The sequence below is a fragment of the Bos indicus x Bos taurus genome, chromosome 10 (genome assembly GCF_003369695.1).
Source record: "Bos indicus x Bos taurus breed Angus x Brahman F1 hybrid chromosome 10, Bos_hybrid_MaternalHap_v2.0, whole genome shotgun sequence".
NCBI classification, from domain to species: Eukaryota; Metazoa; Chordata; class Mammalia; order Artiodactyla; family Bovidae; genus Bos; species Bos indicus x Bos taurus.
Window position 1 is genome coordinate 55,720,282 of NC_040085.1, and position 19,170 is coordinate 55,739,451.

Genomic DNA, 19,170 nt, shown 5'->3' on the forward strand with positions numbered 1-19,170 from the left:
TTTTATCTGGAGAAGGGGCGGGGTTAATGATACTGGGGGTTCTGTCCTCACAGCAGTTGACTTAGCAGTTATTCTGGCTAAATGGGGTAAAACTGATCCCCACTTCATTGTGACTTTAGGGAGTGGTAATTGGTCAACTTGAGACTTCAAAGCCAGCATTTCTGAAAAGCTCCCTATATGTAGGATGACCTATAATTTTTCATCTGCCTAAATAACAATAATTATACCAGCACCAAAGTATAAACTGAGATTGTGCTGGAGGAACCAAGATGTATGATCACCCTACTTGGGCCAATTATAAAATAACCAACTCATTTTATAATCCTGGAAATGCAGAGACTGCTTGGTCCATCCATGTTTATGGCAACTTTTGGTGAAAGTATATTCCTCTTTCGGTTGAGGCTTATGGTCCATTATTCTCTTACTGCCTTCTCCTGCAGACATAAATGAGTGTGCCCAGAATCCTCTGCTCTGTGCCTTCCGCTGTGTAAATACTTATGGGTCATATGAATGCAAGTGTCCTGCTGGATATGTTCTGAGAGAAGACAGAAGGATGTGCAAAGGTGAGACATTCACGTTCAAAGTCATCTAAGCCAGGGTGTTCTAATGTCTATGATGGGCGATGTCCTTCCAAAGCATCCACTAGCAGAGAAAGACTGGAAATTGGGGAACACTGCTGTAGTCCCTGGACAATATGAGGGTTGTCATTGCTACATTTTCTCCTAAATTGTAGCTTAAAGCTGGGTTGAGGGTGGCACTGCAGACCCTGTTTAGTTCACCACACATTGCATGCCTATGACATGCCAGCCATTCTATGAGATGTGGAGATATAAGGGGGAAAAAAAACAACTTCCCCACATATAAGAAGCTCAATATGAAGAGGCTGAGAGAGAGCTATAAATAATCATAGTATGATAACTTAGAACATGAGAACACAAGGAAGGAATGTGAATAATAAATAATCACCATCACTATGGGATTTTATATTCCAAGAATGGGGTAGCATATGGAGCTGACTTGGAACAATTTCCTTTAAAAGTGCTTACTGAACACCTGCAATTGCCAAAGTACTGGACTAAGCTCTGTTATACAAAGTTGGGTAAATCCTGGGGATCCTTGAAGAGCTCTGATCTGCTTCTCCCAAGTTCTTAAATGAGCAGATATCTGTTCTTTTCAAATGATTTACATAGAATTTTCCTTAAAGGTAGGAAGATTTCCAAAGCAAGAGCTCCATGTCACATGCAGGCTAAAGTCCAAACTTCTCAATTCAGATAACATAAAGGGGAAAGATAAAAAGAAGGAAGTGCAATAGGACAGAAAGTAAAGAATGAAGAAGAGCCACGCTGTGCCAGAAAAAAGAAACTGGAGGGACAACCTAGTAGAGAAGATATTTGTAGATGCCTGTCTTTTCCTCAAAGTGTAAAAACCAAGTCTTTTGTTATTATACTACACAATGATTCTAATATGTCATATTAATACTATGATATTAGGACATCATAAGCTATATTATTTAAGTATTATATAATGGAAGCATTGGTTTATTATTAGTTTGATAATGCTGTTGTAATTATCATATTATGAAAGCTTTATATAAGGCCTTTTTAGTTCAATTTGTCAAAACTAATTAGAAATCACACTTCCTGCCTTTGAAAAATTTATCAGCTAGAGAGAAATTTCTTAAGTTCAAAGGGGGTTAGAAGATGCCTTCCCATCTTAAGAGACCAGCTCCCAAGAATGCAAAAGGAAGTAGGTTAATGTTGAAATAGTGTCAGTAAAAATTGGTTACTTGATACTGTCTTATGTTTAAAGGGCAGGGAATTAAGGCAGCTCCTTTTATGAATTTGTACATTCTTTCCAGATGAGGATGAGTGTGAAGAGGGAAAACACGACTGTGCTGAAAAACAAATGGAGTGCAAGAACCTCATTGGCACATACCTCTGCATCTGTGGACCTGGGTATCAGCGAAGACCTGACGGAGAAGGCTGCGTAGGTAAGGGCAGCCCCAGCAAAGGGGCTTTGAGTGAGTGGGAAGCGACAAAGGATGGAAGGGACGTGGGCTCTGTGTCCTTGTGGTGCTGTCTTCTCCTTGGCCAGAGCCATCTTGCCTCTCTTACCTGCTATCATGACTTTCCGTGGAGGCCTCCTTGCCTCTTGATTATCTATGAATTCCACCAGCAACATCATTTCTCTCTGAGCTAGCCTTTGAGTGCTTTTCCAGGTCCATTTGCTGCCAGGAGTAGAAGACCAGGTATTTCCTCTCGTCCCTTCCTTTATTGTTTACACTCCTTTGCTGTTTTGGGTTCGGTTCTTCCCATCACATCAGAATGCCTCCCTACTGGCTTAGCTTTGCTACTGCCACCGTAACATTGAGTACAGTTGTTCAGTAAATTTCACTAAACAAGAAATATCACTAAACCAATGGGATCTACATCCAGAGACTCTGGTCTTATCAAGACTGAGGCCCAGGCCCTGGTCGTTTTAAAAGCTCCCTGAGTGATTCTAATGTGGATTCAGCTTTGAAAAGCATAGTAGACCAGGGATTGGCAAACCACAGTCCTAGGGCCAACTTCAGCTCGCCAGCCTACCACCTGTTTTTGTAAATAGACTCGTTTTGGAACAGAGCTGTAACCATTCATAATTTTCCATGGCTGCCTTCATACCACAGTAACAGAGCAGAATAGTTGCAACAGAGATCAAATGGCCTGCAAAGCCTAAAATACTGACTATATATTATGCAGTAATGTTATATTATTACTGTTATTACAGAAGAAGTTTCCTGACTTCTGCTTTAGTTAATGAAGAAAAAATACTAGAAAGTTTCTACATATGCCCTTTCTCATGTTGTCAGTCAAGAAGCTTAAGAACCATATTTTCCCCTTAACTCTGTAAGATACAGATTTAAATGGAAGTTGAAGAGCAGACTTTAAAAGCATAGAAAAACATGTGGACTTATGATCACTCACTGGATCTTCTGGGAACAGTGATTCTCAGCCTCAGCTGCTCACTGGAATCACTTGGAGAGTTCAGGTCTCACCCTCAGATATTGGTTTAATTGGTATCAGGGTGGCCTTGGCATTGCAAATTTTAACCTAACTCTCTGGCTCTCATAAGATCTCTGCCTGAGGGGCTTGGAATTATTCTTAATGGGAGCACCTAGGCAAATTACTTTATGATCTTTCAACTCTCCAGCTATTATCAATGCTTTTTTTTAAACTGGGGAGACAAAATTATGATTTATTATTCCTTAATGCTGTTGAAGTATTATTATAGGCATAATCTACATTGCATCAGAAGATTAGTGTAGACAAACTCCCTCAGGTCAAAACACCATCACAGACATTATTCTAGTGAGTATTGTAATATTTAACATATTGATCTTAAGGATTTTTTTCCCTTCATTTAAAATAACCCTTCTGAGAATCCTCTACACGTACGGATATGGCAAGTTTTAAACTTAAATGAAAAACGTAAGTGTACCTAAAGTGCTATCATCTCTGTTTAAGTATATAAACATGCTATCAATTATGTTTTTAAAAGGGTGGAGGTATATCAAAGATATGGCTGTATTTGTTTGTATGGGTATGATTCATCTCTAGGAGGATACTCCAGAAATTAGCAGTAGCACTGGTTGCTTCCCAGGAAGGAAGTTTGGTGGCTGGGGAAGAGGAGAAGGAGGGGCACTTTGGGCTGTATATTCTTTTGTACTCTTTGAATTTGGAACCATGTGAATAGGTTATCTAGTCACAAACTAAACTTTTCTTTAAAAAAAAAAAAAAAAGAATCTATCTTTGTACAAAGCGGACAGATGACGCCTCTTGTTTTTGGTCCTTCAATTACACCACACAGATGAAAATGAATGTCAGACCAAGCCTGGGATCTGTGAGAACGGGCGCTGCCTCAACACCAGGGGGAGCTATACCTGCGAGTGCAATGACGGCTTTACAGCCAGCCCCAACCAGGATGAGTGCCTCGGTGAGTACAGACCACAGGATGCTTTTGTAACCCCAGCCTCCACACTGGGATGCTTGAAACCAGATCACTTATTTGAAATAATAGAAACTGTTGAAATTTGAGGAAAGGTTAACAATGTTCATATTTTGGAGATGACTCTATGACCATGATTGTCCACTGGGCTTAGCACCACCCTGCCGCTAAATTCTTCCTTTGCTAATTGTATCATTGAATCATTTGTTTGGAATTTCTTTCTCAGCTGCCTTTTTAAGCTTTTGATGCTCAGGATCAGTTTCCATGTGTTTCTCCAACCCTTGCTATAGCCTGGTTCTCCATATTTCTGGGAACAGATAGAATGATAATCTTGTTGACACCAATGCCTTTCTGCCCACTTACTGAATATCTTGTCTTGTTTTCCCCAGATGTCATCCTTTTTCTCTTACTGCTGCTTCCAGCTTTCCCTTCTTGCTCCTTCTCAGCCAGGGTAAAGTGTTACATCCTTCTTGGGTTTTAATATCTGAGCAAATTTGGAATACCATGTTATGCTTCTAAAGTTCCCTAAAATCCTCTTTGCATTCATAAATCCCTTCCAGACAACCGAGAAGGGTACTGCTTCACGGAGGTGCTCCAGAACATGTGTCAGATCGGCTCAAGCAACAGGAACCCCGTCACTAAGTCTGAATGCTGCTGCGATGGAGGGAGAGGCTGGGGGCCCCACTGTGAGATCTGCCCTTTCCAGGGCACTGTGGCTTTCAAAAAACTCTGCCCCCATGGCCGAGGGTTTATGACCAATGGAGCAGGTACTTCATTTTGTTCTGATTTTTGACCAACGGAGCAGGTACTTCATTTATGGTCCAAAAATACTTTCAGGGAATTTGTTTTATGAGGAGCAGATGAGAATATAGAATCGATAATGTGGGCCTAGGCTGAGTTTCCTAGTTTAGGTTGACCAAAAAAAAAAAAAAAATCATTATGGTACTTTAGATATTCAAAGCCATGTTGCCAGAGTGTCCTTGGTTTGATTAACGTGTGTGCTTCAGTTCGTGTCTTTACATTACAAGGAGTCCTCAACTTTTTAAGCTGGTTTGTTATAAGAATATAACCTTTTACTCAGAATATAACCTTTTAGATACATTTGGAAATAAATGATCACTAAATTCCTAGAGTAGCCCACCAATATGTATTTTATCTCATAAAACTGACTGAAATATATCACATGGAAGAAGTCTAAAACAATGCTGATACAATCAGCCTTCCATATCCACAGAGTGCATATCTGTAGATACAACCGACCTTGGATTGATTTCTACCCAAGGTTGTTTGAACCTGCAGTCCCAACTGTACTATGCCATTTTGTATATGGGGCTTGAGTGTCCATGAATTTTAATATCAACAAGGTAGTTCTGGAACCAGTGTCCTGGATATGGAGGGATGATTGTACTGGCAATTAAGACAGCTGCCTCTGGAAAAGTACAAGCCATGTCAACTTGAGAGGGATGAGGAGGCTGTCGAGGTGTCTGAGGCTGCTTTGAAAAAGACTTTCAGGCCTATGTTCATCAACAATAACTGCAATTGTTTGCAGTCTCATAAAAAGAGACTTTGAGCTCCTTGGGAGGAAATCAGAAGTGAGAGGAGAATAAAGAGATTAAATAGGATTTATGTTCATGTTACAAAGATGTGACTAAGGGTAGAATAACAGAATTGGATGTGGTAAAGACAGAATAGATGGAATGACCAAAGTGATTTATCATTCTTTGGCAGATGTGAAAATGAGATGGTAGATGCATTTCTTCAGACCAATGAAAGTATGCTATATTGCATTTCAGAGTAATCTTCAAAAGATCAGGAAAAATAAGAGCTATGGGTATAAAAATGTTACTTAACAATCCAAGGCTAAGAACTCACTTGCTATTGGCACCCTGCTAAGCAGTAATGAGACAGAAGGGTCAAGATGTGCGTGTCAGTGGCTTTAATGCCCAGTAGTACATGTTGACCCTTTTATAATGCCTTTCTCATTTTAATTGCTATTTATTAAATTATAGATATTGATGAGTGCAAGGTTATTCATGATGTTTGCCGAAATGGGGAATGTGTCAATGACAGAGGATCATATCATTGCATTTGTAAAACTGGCTACACTCCAGATATAACTGGAACTGCCTGTGTAGGTAAGTGCTCTATTTCTGATACTCAGGTTTATTCTCGGATGGAAATTGTACATTATGAGAAAAAAACCTTCAAACTAAAACTCTAAAAAGCCTGTGTAATTTCATAAGGAAACGTAAGACAGTGATCAAAGACCATACAATGTACCTTTTCTTTCTTTAAAACTAAGATTCTTTGTTAGACGCTGTGGGTATTGAGCATTGAAACATCTTTTTAGATGGGCAGTCACACTGTGTCTCTTTGATCATAGATCTAAATGAGTGCAACCAGGCTCCCAAACCCTGCAATTTCATCTGTAAGAACACAGAAGGGAGTTACCAGTGTTCATGCCCGAAAGGCTACATTCTGCAGGAGGACGGAAGGAGCTGCAAAGGTAAAGTGGAAACTGCCTTCACCCACTTATCTGCCTTATGGGAACATGGTTTCATTCCTTGTGCCTTTGAGGGATCCAAAGCTGAAAGACCTCCCCATGGGCAAGAGGTACATCCCTGGGGTTAGTGCCTCCTTGGGGACATTTTTCTTACACCAACACTGGAACCTCCTAAAAAGGATCCTATATCTAAAGACAAAGAAGTAGCCAAAATGAAATGGTAGGAATGGGCACAATCATGATAAATCCCATAACTGCTGGTGGATGCCCCACAAAGTGGAAAATAGCCACAGAGATTCTTCCACAGGAGTGAAGGTTCTGAGCTCCAGGTCAGGCTCCCCAGCCTAGGGGTCTGGGAACACGAGGAGCCCCCAGAGAATCTAACTTTGAAGGCCAGTGAGGTTTGATCACAAGAATTCTACAGGACTGAGGCAAACAGAAACTACGCTTGTAGGGCACATACAAGTTCTCATGTACACCAGAAGCCAGAGAAAAAAGTGGTGACCTCATAAGAACCTGGACTGGACCTACCTGCTGGTATTCCATGGTCTCTTGCAGAGGTGGGAGGTGGTTATGGCTCACTGTGGGAACAAAGACACTGGAGGCAGTGATTCTGGAGAGTACTCACTGGCATGAGCCCTGGTGGAGACTGCCATTTTTTCACCAAGTCTTGGCTCCAAACAGCATGTCGGCTCCGATGCCTCAGGCCACACAACCAACAAGGTAGAAACACAGCCCGGCCTGTCAGCAGACAGGCTGCTTAAAGTCTTTCTGAATAAAGTCTTTCCTGCTAAACACATTCCCTGACAAAGCCCTGCCCACCAGAGGGACAAGAAAGGCTCTACTCACCAGCAGGCAGGAAAAAAAAGTCCCTCCCACCAGGAAGCCAGCACAAGCCTCATCCACTAGAAGGCTGACAGCAGAAGCAAGAACTACAATGTTACAACCTGAAGCATGGATACTGCAAATCACAGAAAGTTAGATAAAATGAGAGAGCACAGAAATATGTCCCAGATGAAGGAACAAAATTAAAAACCCAGAAGAACAACTAAGTGAAGTAGAGATATGCATTCTACCCAAAAAAAAAAGAATTCAGAGTAACAATAGTAAAGATGTTTCAAGATCTCAGAAAAAGAATAGAGGCACAGATCTAGAAGATAAAATAAAAGTTTAATAAAGACCTAGAAAAAATAAAAACAGATGAACAATAACTGAAATAAAAAATACACTGAAAAGTGAAGTCACTTAGTCGTGTCCGACTCTGCAACCCCACGGACTGTAGCCTACCAGGCTCCCCTGTCCATGGGGTTTTCCATGGCAATAGTACTGGAGTGGATTGCCATTTCCTTCTCCAGGGGATCTTCCCGACCCAGGAATCAAACCCAGGTCTCCCGCATTGTAGGCAGACGCTTTACTGTCTGAGCCACCAGGGAAGTCCTAGAAGGAATCAATAGCAGAAAACGTGAGGCAGAAGAATGGATAAGTGAGATGGGAAATACATGCTGGAAATCACTGCTGAGGAACACAATAAAAGAATGAAAAGAAATAAAAACCATCTAGGAGACCTCTGGGACAACATTAAATGCAGCAATGTTCACACTAGGGATCTCAGAAAGAGAAGAAAAAGGATCTTTTAAAATATTTGAAGAAATAATAGCTGAAATTTTCCCAAATATGGGAAGGGAAATGGTCACCCAGATCTAGGAAGCACAGAGAGTCCCAGCAGGTATAAATCCAATGAGGAACGCACTGAGACACAAAGTAATCAAACTAACAAAAATTAAAGACAAAGGAAAAGTATTAACATACAAGGTAACTCCCAGCGGATTTCTCAGCAGAAACTCCTCAGGCCAATAGGGAGTGGAACAATGTATTTAAAGTGATGAAAGGGAAAAACCTGCAACCAAGAATAATCTACGGAGCAAGGCTATTATTGAGGTTCAACAAAGAAATCAAAAGCTTTACAGACAAGCAAAAGCAAAGAGAATTCAGCACCACCAACCCAGCTTTGCAACAAATGTGAAAGGAACTTCTCTAGGCAGAAGAGAAAAGGCTACAACTAGAAATAAGAAAACTACAAATGGAAAACCTCACTAGGAAAGGCAAACATACTGAAAAGGTAGGAAATCATCCACACACAAATATGCTATCAAAACCAGAAATAGTGAGGAGAGTGTAAATGCAGAATATTGGAAAAGGATTTGATATTAAGAGACTAGCAACTTAAAACAATCTTTTTATATACAGATTGCTATGTCAAAACCTCATGGTAACTGCAAACTGAAAATTTGTAATAGGTATACACATACAATAAGAAAAAGGAATCCATACACAACAGTACAGTCAGTCATCGAATCACAAAAAAAGAGAACAAAAGAGGAAAGGAGGAAAAAAGACCTTTTTTTAAAAAAAGCCAAAATTTTTTTAATGGCAGTAAGAACTTACATCCCTTCATGGATCACTGCCTTGTCATGGCGAAAGGGATTGTGTAACTCAATGAAGCTATGAGCCATGCCCTGCAGGGCCACCCAAGACGGACAGGTAATAGTGGAGAGTTCTGGAGGAGGGAATGACAAACCACTCCAGTATTCTTGCAGTGAGAACCCTATGAACAGAATAAAAAGGCAAAAAAGATATGACACTGAAAGATGAGCCCTCTCAGGTTAGAAGATGTCCAGTATGCTACTGGGGAAAAGTGGAGGGCAATTACTAATAGCTCCAGAAAGAATAAAGTGGCTGGGCCAAAGCAGAAACATTGCTCAGTTGTGGGTGTGTCTGGTGGTGAAAGTAAAATCCAATGCTATAAAGAACTATACTGCATAGGAACCTGGAATGTTAGGTCTATGAACCAAAGTAAATTAACACAGTCAAACAGGAGATGGCAATCAACATCTTAGGAATCAGTGAACTAAAATGGATGGGAATGGGTGAATTTAGTTCAGATAACCATTATATCTACTACTGTGGGCAAGAATCCCATGGAAGAAATGGACGAGCCCTCATAAACAAGAGTCAAATGCAGTATCTAGGTGCAATCTCAAAAATGATGAACAGTCTCAGTTTATTTCCAGATCTAACTATTCAACATCACAGTAATCCAAGTCTATTCATCAACCATTGATGCCAAAGAAGCTGAAGTTGGCCAGTTCTATGAAGTCTTACAAGACCTTCCAGAACTAACACCATAAAAAATGTCCTTTTCATCATAGGGGGTTGGAGTACAATAGTAGGACGTCAAAAGATACCTGAACTAACAGGCAGGTTTGGCCTTGAATACAAAATGAAGCGGGCAAAGGCCAACAGGGTTTTGCCAAGAGAATACACTCGTCATAGCAAACACATTTTACCAACAACACAAGAGATGATTTTACACATGGACATCACCAAATAGTCAATACTGAAATCGGATTGATTATATTCTTTGCAGCCGAAGATGGAGTAGCTCTATACAGTCAGGAAAAACAAGACCTGGAGCTGATTGTGGCTCAGATCATCAGCTCCTTATAGCAAAATTCAGGCTTAAACTAAAGAAAGAGGGGAAAGCCACTAGGCCATTCATGAATGACTTAAATCCCTTATACAGTGAAGGTGACAAATAGATTCAGGGGACTAGCTCTGGTAGAGTGCCTGAAGAAATATGGACAATTTGTAACAATGTACAGGAGGCAGTGACGAAAACCATCCCAGAGAAAAAGAAATTCAAGAAGGCAAAGTGGTTGTCTGAGGAGGCCTTACAAATAGCAGAAAAAGAAGAGAATCGAAAGGCAGAGGAGAAAGGGCAAGATATACCCAACTGAATGCAGAGTTCCAGAGAATAGCAAGGAGAGATAAGAAGGCCTTCTTAAATGAACAATGCAAAGAAGTAGAGGGAAACAATAGAATGAGAAAGACTAGAGATCTCTTCAAGAAATTTAGAAATATCAAGGGCACATGCAAAGATGGGCACAATAAAGGACAGCAAGAACCTTTCAGAAGCAGAAGAGATTAAGAAGAGGTAGCAAGAATACACAGAAGAACTGTACAAAAAAGGTCTTAGTGAACCAAATAACCATGAATGGTTTGGTTACTCACCTAGAGCCAGACATCCCAGAATGTGAATTCAAGTGGGCCTTAAGAAGTATTACTACAATCAAAGCTAGTGGAGGTGATGGAATACCAATTGAGCTATTTATAATCCTAAAAGACGAGGATGTTAAAGTTCTGCACTCAATATGCCAGCAAATTTGGAAAACTCAGCAGTGGCCACAGGACTGGAAGAGTTTTCATTCTAATTTGAAAGAAGGGCAATGCCAAAGAATGTTCAAACTTCTGCACAATTGTGCTCATTTCACATGCTAGCAAGGAAGACAGAAAATCCTTCAAGCTTGGCTTCAACAATACATGAACAGGGAACTTCAGACACACAAGCTGGGTTTCGAAAGGGCAGAGGAACCAGAAATCAAACTGCCAGCATCTGCTGGATCATAGACAAAGCAAGGGAATTGCAAAAAACTTCTGCTTCATTGACAATGCTAAAGCCTTTGACTGTGTGGATCACAACAAACTGTGGAGAATTCTTAAAGAGACGGAAACACCAGAGCACCTTACCTGCCTCCTGGAAAACCTGTATGCAGGTCAAGAAGCAACAGTGAGAACTGGACTTGGAAAAATGGACTGGTTCAAAATTGGGAAAGGAGTACATAAAGGTTGTATATTGTCACCCTGCTTATTTAACTTAGATGAAGAATACGTCATGTAAAATGTGGAGCTGGATGAAGCACAAGCTGGAATCAAGATTGTCGGGAGAAATGGCAACAACCTCAGATATGCAGATGATACCATACTAGTGGCTTCCCTAGTGGTTCAAACAGCAAAGAATCTGCCTGCAATGCCGGAGACCCAGGTTCGATTCCTGGGTCGGAAAGATCCCCTGGAGAAGGGAATGGCTCCCTACTCCAGTATACTTGCCTGGATAATTCCATGGGCAGAGAAGCCTGGCAGACTACAGTCCATGGGGCCACAAAGAGTCAGATAAGACTGTGCAACTACCACTTTCACTCTGGGGCTTCCCAGGCTGCTGCTAGAGAACCAGCCTGCCAATACAGGAGACACAAGAGATTCAGCTTTGATCCTTGAGTTTCAAAGATCCCCTGGAGTAGGCCATGGCAACCCACTACACTGTTCTTGCCCGGAGAATCCCATGGACAGAGGAACCTGGGGGACCACAGTCCATAATTTTGCAAATAATTGGACACAACTGAAGTGACTTAAATGACAACCTACACCAGTATTCTTGCCTAGAGAATACTGTGGACAGAGGAGCCTGGGGGCTGCTGTCCATAGGGTCGCACAGAGTTGGACACGACTGAAGCAACTTAGCATGCATGAAGTGACTTAGCATGCACACAATGGCAGAAAGCAAAGAGAAACTAAAGAGCCTCTTGAAATTAAAAGACACTTGCTCCTAGGAAGAAAAGCTATGACAAACCTAGACATAATATTAAAAAGCAGAGACATAACTTTGCTGACAAATGTCTGTATAGTCAGAGCTATGGTTTTTCCAGTAGCCATGTACGGATGTGAGAGTTGGACCATAAAGAAGGCTGAGCACCGAATAATTGATGCTTTCAAACTGTGGTGCTGGAGAAGACTCTTGAGAGTCCGTTGGACACCAAGGAAATCAAACCAGACAATCCTAAAGCAAATCAACCCTGAAAACTCATTGGAAGGACTTATGCTGAAGCTCTAATACTTTGGCCACCTGATGCAAAGAGCCAACTCATTGGAAAAGACCCTACCTGATGCTGGGAAAGATTGAGGGCAAGAGGAGAAGGGGGTGACAGAGGATGAGATGGTTGGATGACATCATTGACACAATGGACATGAGTTTGAGCAAACTCAGGGAGATAGTGAAGGACAGGGCAACCTTATGTGCTGCAGCTTGTGGAGTTACAGAGTCAGATATGACTTAGTGACTGAACAACAACAGCAAATACCACTGGTGAGCTTAGATGCAAATATCCTCAACAAAATACTAGCAAACCGAATCCAACAATACATTAAGTGGATCATACACCATGATCAAGGGGATTTACACCAGGAATGCAAGGATTTTTCAATATCTGCAAATCAGTGTGATAAACCACATCAACAAATTGAAGAAAAAAAAAAACATATGATCATCTCAATAGATGCAGAGAAAGCTTTTGACAAAATTCACCAGGCATTTATGATAAACGTTCTCCAGAATGTGGGCATAGAGGGAACATACATTATAAAGGCTATATAAGACAAACCTACAGCTAACATCATACTCAACAGTGAAAAGCGAAAGCATTTTCTCTAAGTTCAGAAACAAGACAAGAATGTCCACTTTCACCACTCTATTCAGCATAGTTGTAGAAGTCCTAGCCACAACAATCAGAGAAGAAAAAGAAATAAAAGAAATCCAAACTGGAAAAGAAGAAGTAAAACTGTTACTATTTGCAGGCAGATTCTTTACCATCTAAGCCATCAGCAAAGCCCAGATGATATGATACTATACATATAAAATCCTAAAGATGCTATTAGGAAAGTACTAGAGCACATCAAGGGGAGATAAGAAAGCCTTCCTCAGTGATCAATGCAAAGAAATAGAGAAAAACAATAGAAGGAGAATGACTAGAGATCTCTTCAAGAAAATTAGAGATACCAAGGGAACATTTCATGCAAAGATGGGAGTAATAAGGACATAAATGGTATGGACCTAACAGGAGCAGAAGATATTAAGAAGAGGTGGCAGGAATACACAGAAGAACTATACAAAAAAGATCTTCACGACTAAGATAATCACGATGGTGTGATCACTGACCTAGAGCCAGATATCCTGGAATGTGAAGTCAAGTGGGCCTTAGAAAGCATCACTACGAACAAAGCTAGTGGAGGTGATGGAATTCCAGTTGAGATATTTCAAATCCTGAAAGATGATGCTGTGAAAGTGCTGCACTCAATATGCCAGCACATTTGGAAAACTGAGCAGTGGCCACAGAACTGGAAAAGGTCAGTTTTCATTCCAATCCCAAAGAAAGGCAATGCCAAAGAATGCTCAAACTACCGCACAATTGCACTCATCTCACATGCTAGTAAAGTAATCTCAAAATTCTCCAAGCCAGGCTTCAGCAATATGTGAATCGTGAATTTCCAGATGTTCAAGCTAGATTTAGAAAAGGCAGAGGTACCAGAGATCAAATTGCCAACATCTGTTGGGTCCTCGAGAAAGCAAGAGAGTTCCAGAAAAACCTCTACTTCTGCTTTATTGAATATGCGAAAGCCTTTGACTATGTGGATCACAACAAACTGTGGAAAATTCTGAAAAGAGATGGGAATACCAGACCATCTGACCTGTCTCCTGAGAAATCTGTATGCAGGTCAAGAAGCAACTGTTAGAACTGGACATGGGACAACAGACTGGTTCTAAATCGGGAAAGGAGTAGGTCAAAGCTCTATGTTGTCACCCTGCTTATTTAACTTATATGCAGAGTATGTCATGAGAAACGCTGGGCTGGAAGAAGCACAGGCTAGAATCAAGATTGCAGGGAGAAATATCAATAACCTCAGATATGCAGATGACACCACCCTTATGGCAGAAAACAAAGAACTAAAGATCCTCTTGATGAAAGTGAAAGAGGAGAGTGAAAAAGTTGGTTTAAAACTCAACATTCAGAAAACTAAGTTCATGGCATCTAGTCCCATCATTTCATGGCAAATAGATGGGGAAACAATTGAAATACTGGGGGACTTTATTTTTGGGGCTCCAAAATCACTGCAGATGGTGATTGCTGCCATGAAATTAAAAGACGCTTTCTCCTTAGAAGAAAAGCTATGACCAACCTAGACAGAATATTAAAAAGCAGAGACATTACTTTGCCAACACAGGTCTGTCTAGTCAAAGCTATGGCTTTTCCAGTAGTCAAGTATGGTTGTGAGAGTTGGGACTATGAAGAAAGCTGAGCACCGAAGAATTGGTGCTTTTGAATTGTGGTGTTGGGGAAGACTCTTGAGAGTCCCTTGGATTGCAAGGAGATCCAACCAGTCAATCCTAAATGAAATCAGTCCCGAATATTCATTGGAAGGACTGATGCTGAAACTGAAACTCCATAACTTTCGCCACCTGATACAAAGAACTGACTCATTGGAAAAGACCCTGATGCTGGGAAAGATTAAAGGTGGGAGGAGAAGAGAACGACAGATGATGAGATGGTTGGATGGCATCTCGAATCAATGGACATGAGTTTGAGTAGACTCCAGGAGTTGGTGATGGACAGGGAAGCCTGACATGCTGCAGTCCATGGGGTCACAAAGAGTTGGACACAACTGAGTGACTGAACTGAGCTGAGAACATGTCTATGAATTTGGTAATTTAGTTGTAGGATACAAATTTAATACACAAAAATCTGTTGCATTTGTATACACTAACAATGAAAGATCAGAAAGAGAAATTAAAGAAACAGTCTTTCATCAGAAAGAATAAAATACCTTGCAATAAACCTACCTGTAAAGGCAAAAGACCTCTACCTGAAAGACACTAATGGAAGAAATTGCAGATGACACAAACAGATGGAAAAATATACCATGTTCTTGGATTGGAAGAAACAATACTGTCAAAATGACTATGCTATTCAAGGCAATCTACAAATTCAGGGCTATCCCTATCAAATTACCAATGGTGTTTTTTGCAGAACTAGGACAAAAAATTTTAACATTTATATGGAGACCCAAAAAACCCTAAATAGTCAAATCAATCTTGAGAAAGAAAAATGGAACACTCACTTCAGTCTATCCTACAAAGCTACAGTCATCAAAAGAGTAATGTTATTGGTACAAAAACAGAAATATGAATCATTGGAACAAGATAGAAAGCCCAGATATAAACCCATGCGCCTATGGTCAATTAATCTATGATAAAGTAGGCAAGACTATTCAATGGAGGAAAGACAGTCGAGAAAACTGGACAGCTACATGTAAAAGAATGTAGTCTTTAACACCATACACAAAAGTAAACTCAAAATAGATTAAACTCTTAAATATCAAACATGATACTATAAAACTTTTGGAGGAAAACAGGCAGAACACTCTTTAAGTTGCAGCAATATATTTTTCAAGCTATCTCCTAGAGTAACAGAAATAAAAATAAATGAATGCGACCTAATTAAATTCAAAAGCTTTTGTACAGCAAAGGAAACCATAAACAAAATGAAAAAAAAGTTCACAGTATGGGAGAAAATATTTGCAAGTGATGCAACTGACAAAGGATTAATCTCCAAAATCTAGAAACAGCTCATGCAGCTCAATATCAAAATAAACAAAAAACCCAATCAAAAAATGGATGAAAAATCTAAATAGACATTTCTCCAAAGATGGCCACATGAAAAGATGCTCAGCATCACTAAATTATTAGAGAAATGCAAATCAAAATTACAATGAGATTTCATCTCACACTAGTCAGAATGACCATCATCAAAAAGTCTACAAAGAATAAATGCTGCAAAGGGTGTGGAGAAGAGGAAACCCTCCTACATTGTTGATGGGAATGTAAATTGGTACAGCCACTCTGCAGAACAGTTTAGAAGTTCCTTTAAAAATGAAAAATAGAACAACTGTATGGTCCAGCAATCCTATTCCTGAGCATGTATCTGGAGAAAACCATGGTTCAAAAGTCTACATGCACCCCAGGGTTCAGGGCAGCACTGTGTACAATAGCCAAGACATGGGAGCAACCTGCTGCTGCTAAGTCACATCAGTCGTGTCCGACTCTGTGCGACCCCATAGACAGCAGCCCACCAGGCTCGCCCGTCCCTGGGATTCTCCAGGCAAGAACACTGGAGTGGGTTGCCATTTCCTTCTCCAATGCATGAAAATGAAAAGTGAAAGTGAAGTCGTTCAGTTGTGTCTGACCCTCAGCAACCCCCTGGACTGCAGCCTTCCAGGCTCCTCCATCCATGGGATTTTCTAGGCAAGAGTACTGGCAACCTAAATGTCCAATAACAGATGAATGGATGAAGTAGATGTGGTACATATATACAGTGGATATTACTCAGTCATTAACGATACAATAGCATTTGCAGCAAAATGGGTGGACGTGGAAACTATCATACTGAGTGTAGTAAATCAAAGACAAATATCATATGATATTGCTTATATGCAGAATCTAAAAAAAAAAGAGAGATACAAGTGAACTTATTTACAAAACAAAAACAGACTTAGAAACATAGAAAACTAACTTATGGTTACCAGAAGGAAAAGCTGAGGGCAGAGGAGGGATAAATTGAGAGTTTAGAATTTATGTATATACACTACTGTATATAAACTAGATAACCAACAAGGGCTGACCAGATAGCACAGGGAAGTTGGCTCAATATTCTGAAATAACCTACATGGAGAAAAAATTTGAAAAAGAATAAATCTGTGTATGTGTATACGGAATCACTTTGCTGTACACCTGAAACACAACAGTTAATCAACTATACCCCAGTATACAGTGAAAATTTTTAAAAAATCACTGAGTTGTCCCCCTCACCTATTTGCAGGTAATAAGCTGCAGCAAACCTGTGATGATGCTCTAGCAAAGCCCCTGGGGTCATAGATCAGGCAGGACACCTACTAGCAGGAGACATACAGCTGTCAATAATGCAGAAAGCAGAAAAGCAGAAACGGCAACTCCCCAGCAATAAAAGACCACAGGATTGGCTCGTTTCTAAGAGATGTCAGCACTAGGAGAAATATGGGCAGTTCTTTCAGTTCAAGCCCACTCCAGATATTAGTCTAGCCAGGAACTGGCACAGATCTGCAGTTCCAAGCACAAGTCTGTCTGCAGTGATAAAAGAATCTCACAAGGAAGAGGGCCGGGGGCGGGGGGGAGGGGGAGCGGGCGCAGGGGGGGGGGGGGGGTGGGGGGAGCGGGCAGGCAGAGAGCCAGGGAGGAAGGGAAAGGTAGGTAGATTCCTAAATTCACAGCAGTTTTTTTTTTTTTTTAATTAAAATTCAACTAAAAACTGGAACACACTTTGTATCTCTTGAGATTTTAAATAGCAATGGTGTGAAGAGAGAACCTACAGGTTCCAGGCAGTGAGGAAAGAAGCCTGGTCAAAACAGAGGCTTTTATTGAGAAGTGGAAAATAATCTTGGATAAATATTGTAGATAGTCTTTTTTAAAATTGCTGTTGGCTTATCAGAATGAGTTTTTTTTTTTTTCCTTCCTGATTGCTCAATTTTGTTTTATCCAAAGGAGAAACTCTAAAAGCAGTTAGTTTGGTTTGGTTTGATCTGGTTGACCATTTCATTTGAGAAGATTAAAAAACAACAAACAGGAAAGAACCAAGCAGAGAAAATTCATTTTTACCCTCAATAATTATTTTTATATTTCAACTTGAAGAGATTTTTTTTCAGTGCTTTGGAAGTTTTTGAGAATCCTTAATCTTTTATTTCATTTTGTAATTTATTTAAATTTTATGATGTACTAGACATTTCTTTGTTGAGAAAATTCTGCTTTCCTATAACTAAAGGGAATGGGTTTTTCTTGGATCACCAAAGAAATGCATTTTTGGTCTGAACTGAAACCACATTTTATCTTTAAAACCCATATCTCTGGGGTTCCTCCTAACCATATGCTGTGGTCCCATTCTGACCAGGTCATTTGAGAGGTAGAAATGAAAACACAGAGCTACTCCCTAGGGTGGCTTTCTAGGTTCTTGAACTTCAGCTCAATTCCAATGCCTGTCTTGCGTTTTCTTATAGATCTTGATGAGTGTGCAACTAAGCAGCACAACTGCCAGTTCCTGTGTGTTAACACCATTGGCAGCTTCACATGTAAATGTCCTCCTGGATTTACCCAACACCATACTGCCTGCATTGGTAAGTGGGAGAGGGAAGGTCCTATGTAGGTATTCGTTGAAGGGTTTGTTTTCAAGGGCTTCTGCTGTTGGAATAAGAAGATAAAACTCAAGAAAATATGTGAATATATGTATATGTATCTGTGTGTACATGCATGCATGTTGTGAAAAGCTATTGGCTTTTTCTGAGCAAATCACCCTTCTTTCTTCCTTTTAAACAACACAGAGAGCTTCGGAAGTCCCACCCTCTCCTTTCTCCCTCTGCTTCTTACAGATAACAATGAATGCACCTCTGACATCAACCTGTGTGGGTCAAAGGGCATTTGCCAGAACACTCCTGGAAGCTTCACTTGTGAATGCCAGCGGGGATTCTCACTTGATCCGAGCGGCGCAAGCTGTGAAGGTAGGTAGAGCCCTCAGCTTGATCCAGCTAGTTGGTCCTCGTGAGGTGGCCTATAAACACCTGCATCGTTATCCTCTATGAGACATCAGAACTGAGCACGGGGGAGACAGCCAGCTGAAGATGGAAGTGTTTTCTCTGGTTTGTACAAGTCCCATATCTTAGAGATACATCTTTTGGTTCATGCTTGACCGTGTCCTCAACACAGGCTTTTCCTGAATGTAACAAGACTTTCTGCTCAGTTGTTAATTTAGTCTAATTGGAAGTGACTCAATCAAGAAAAACAGCTAGATTCCTGAATTTGATCACTTAATTTTCTAGTCACTGGATCCAGAATCTTGAAAGGATTCCCTCAATGTGGATTAAGTATATAAGGAATAACTCTTCTGCCAACATATGATTAAACCTTTTACTCTTATTTTTTAGGATTTTGTTTT

At 40.4% G+C, this 19,170-nt stretch overlaps 1 protein-coding gene across 2 annotated transcripts in view; it reads left to right on the top strand.

The window, feature by feature from the left end:
* The window catches only part of FBN1 (fibrillin 1), a 264,525-nt gene that overhangs the window by 230,960 nt on the left and 14,395 nt on the right, over positions 1-19,170 (top strand). The window contains exons 55-63 of one of the 2 annotated variants that reach the window (XR_003513124.1): positions 441-563; positions 1,859-1,990; positions 3,847-3,972; positions 4,374-4,435; positions 4,545-4,751; positions 5,994-6,119; positions 6,368-6,490; positions 18,239-18,355; positions 18,608-18,736. Coding sequence is in view for 1 of the 2 variants with exons in the window: in XM_027554069.1 (XP_027409870.1) it covers positions 441-563; positions 1,859-1,990; positions 3,847-3,972; positions 4,545-4,751; positions 5,994-6,119; positions 6,368-6,490; positions 18,239-18,355; positions 18,608-18,736 (1,083 nt within the window). In the remaining variant the exon portion in view is untranslated. The remainder of the gene's footprint in view (positions 1-440; positions 564-1,858; positions 1,991-3,846; positions 3,973-4,373; positions 4,436-4,544; positions 4,752-5,993; positions 6,120-6,367; positions 6,491-18,238; positions 18,356-18,607; positions 18,737-19,170) is intronic. The other variant, XM_027554069.1, reaches the window with a different exon arrangement.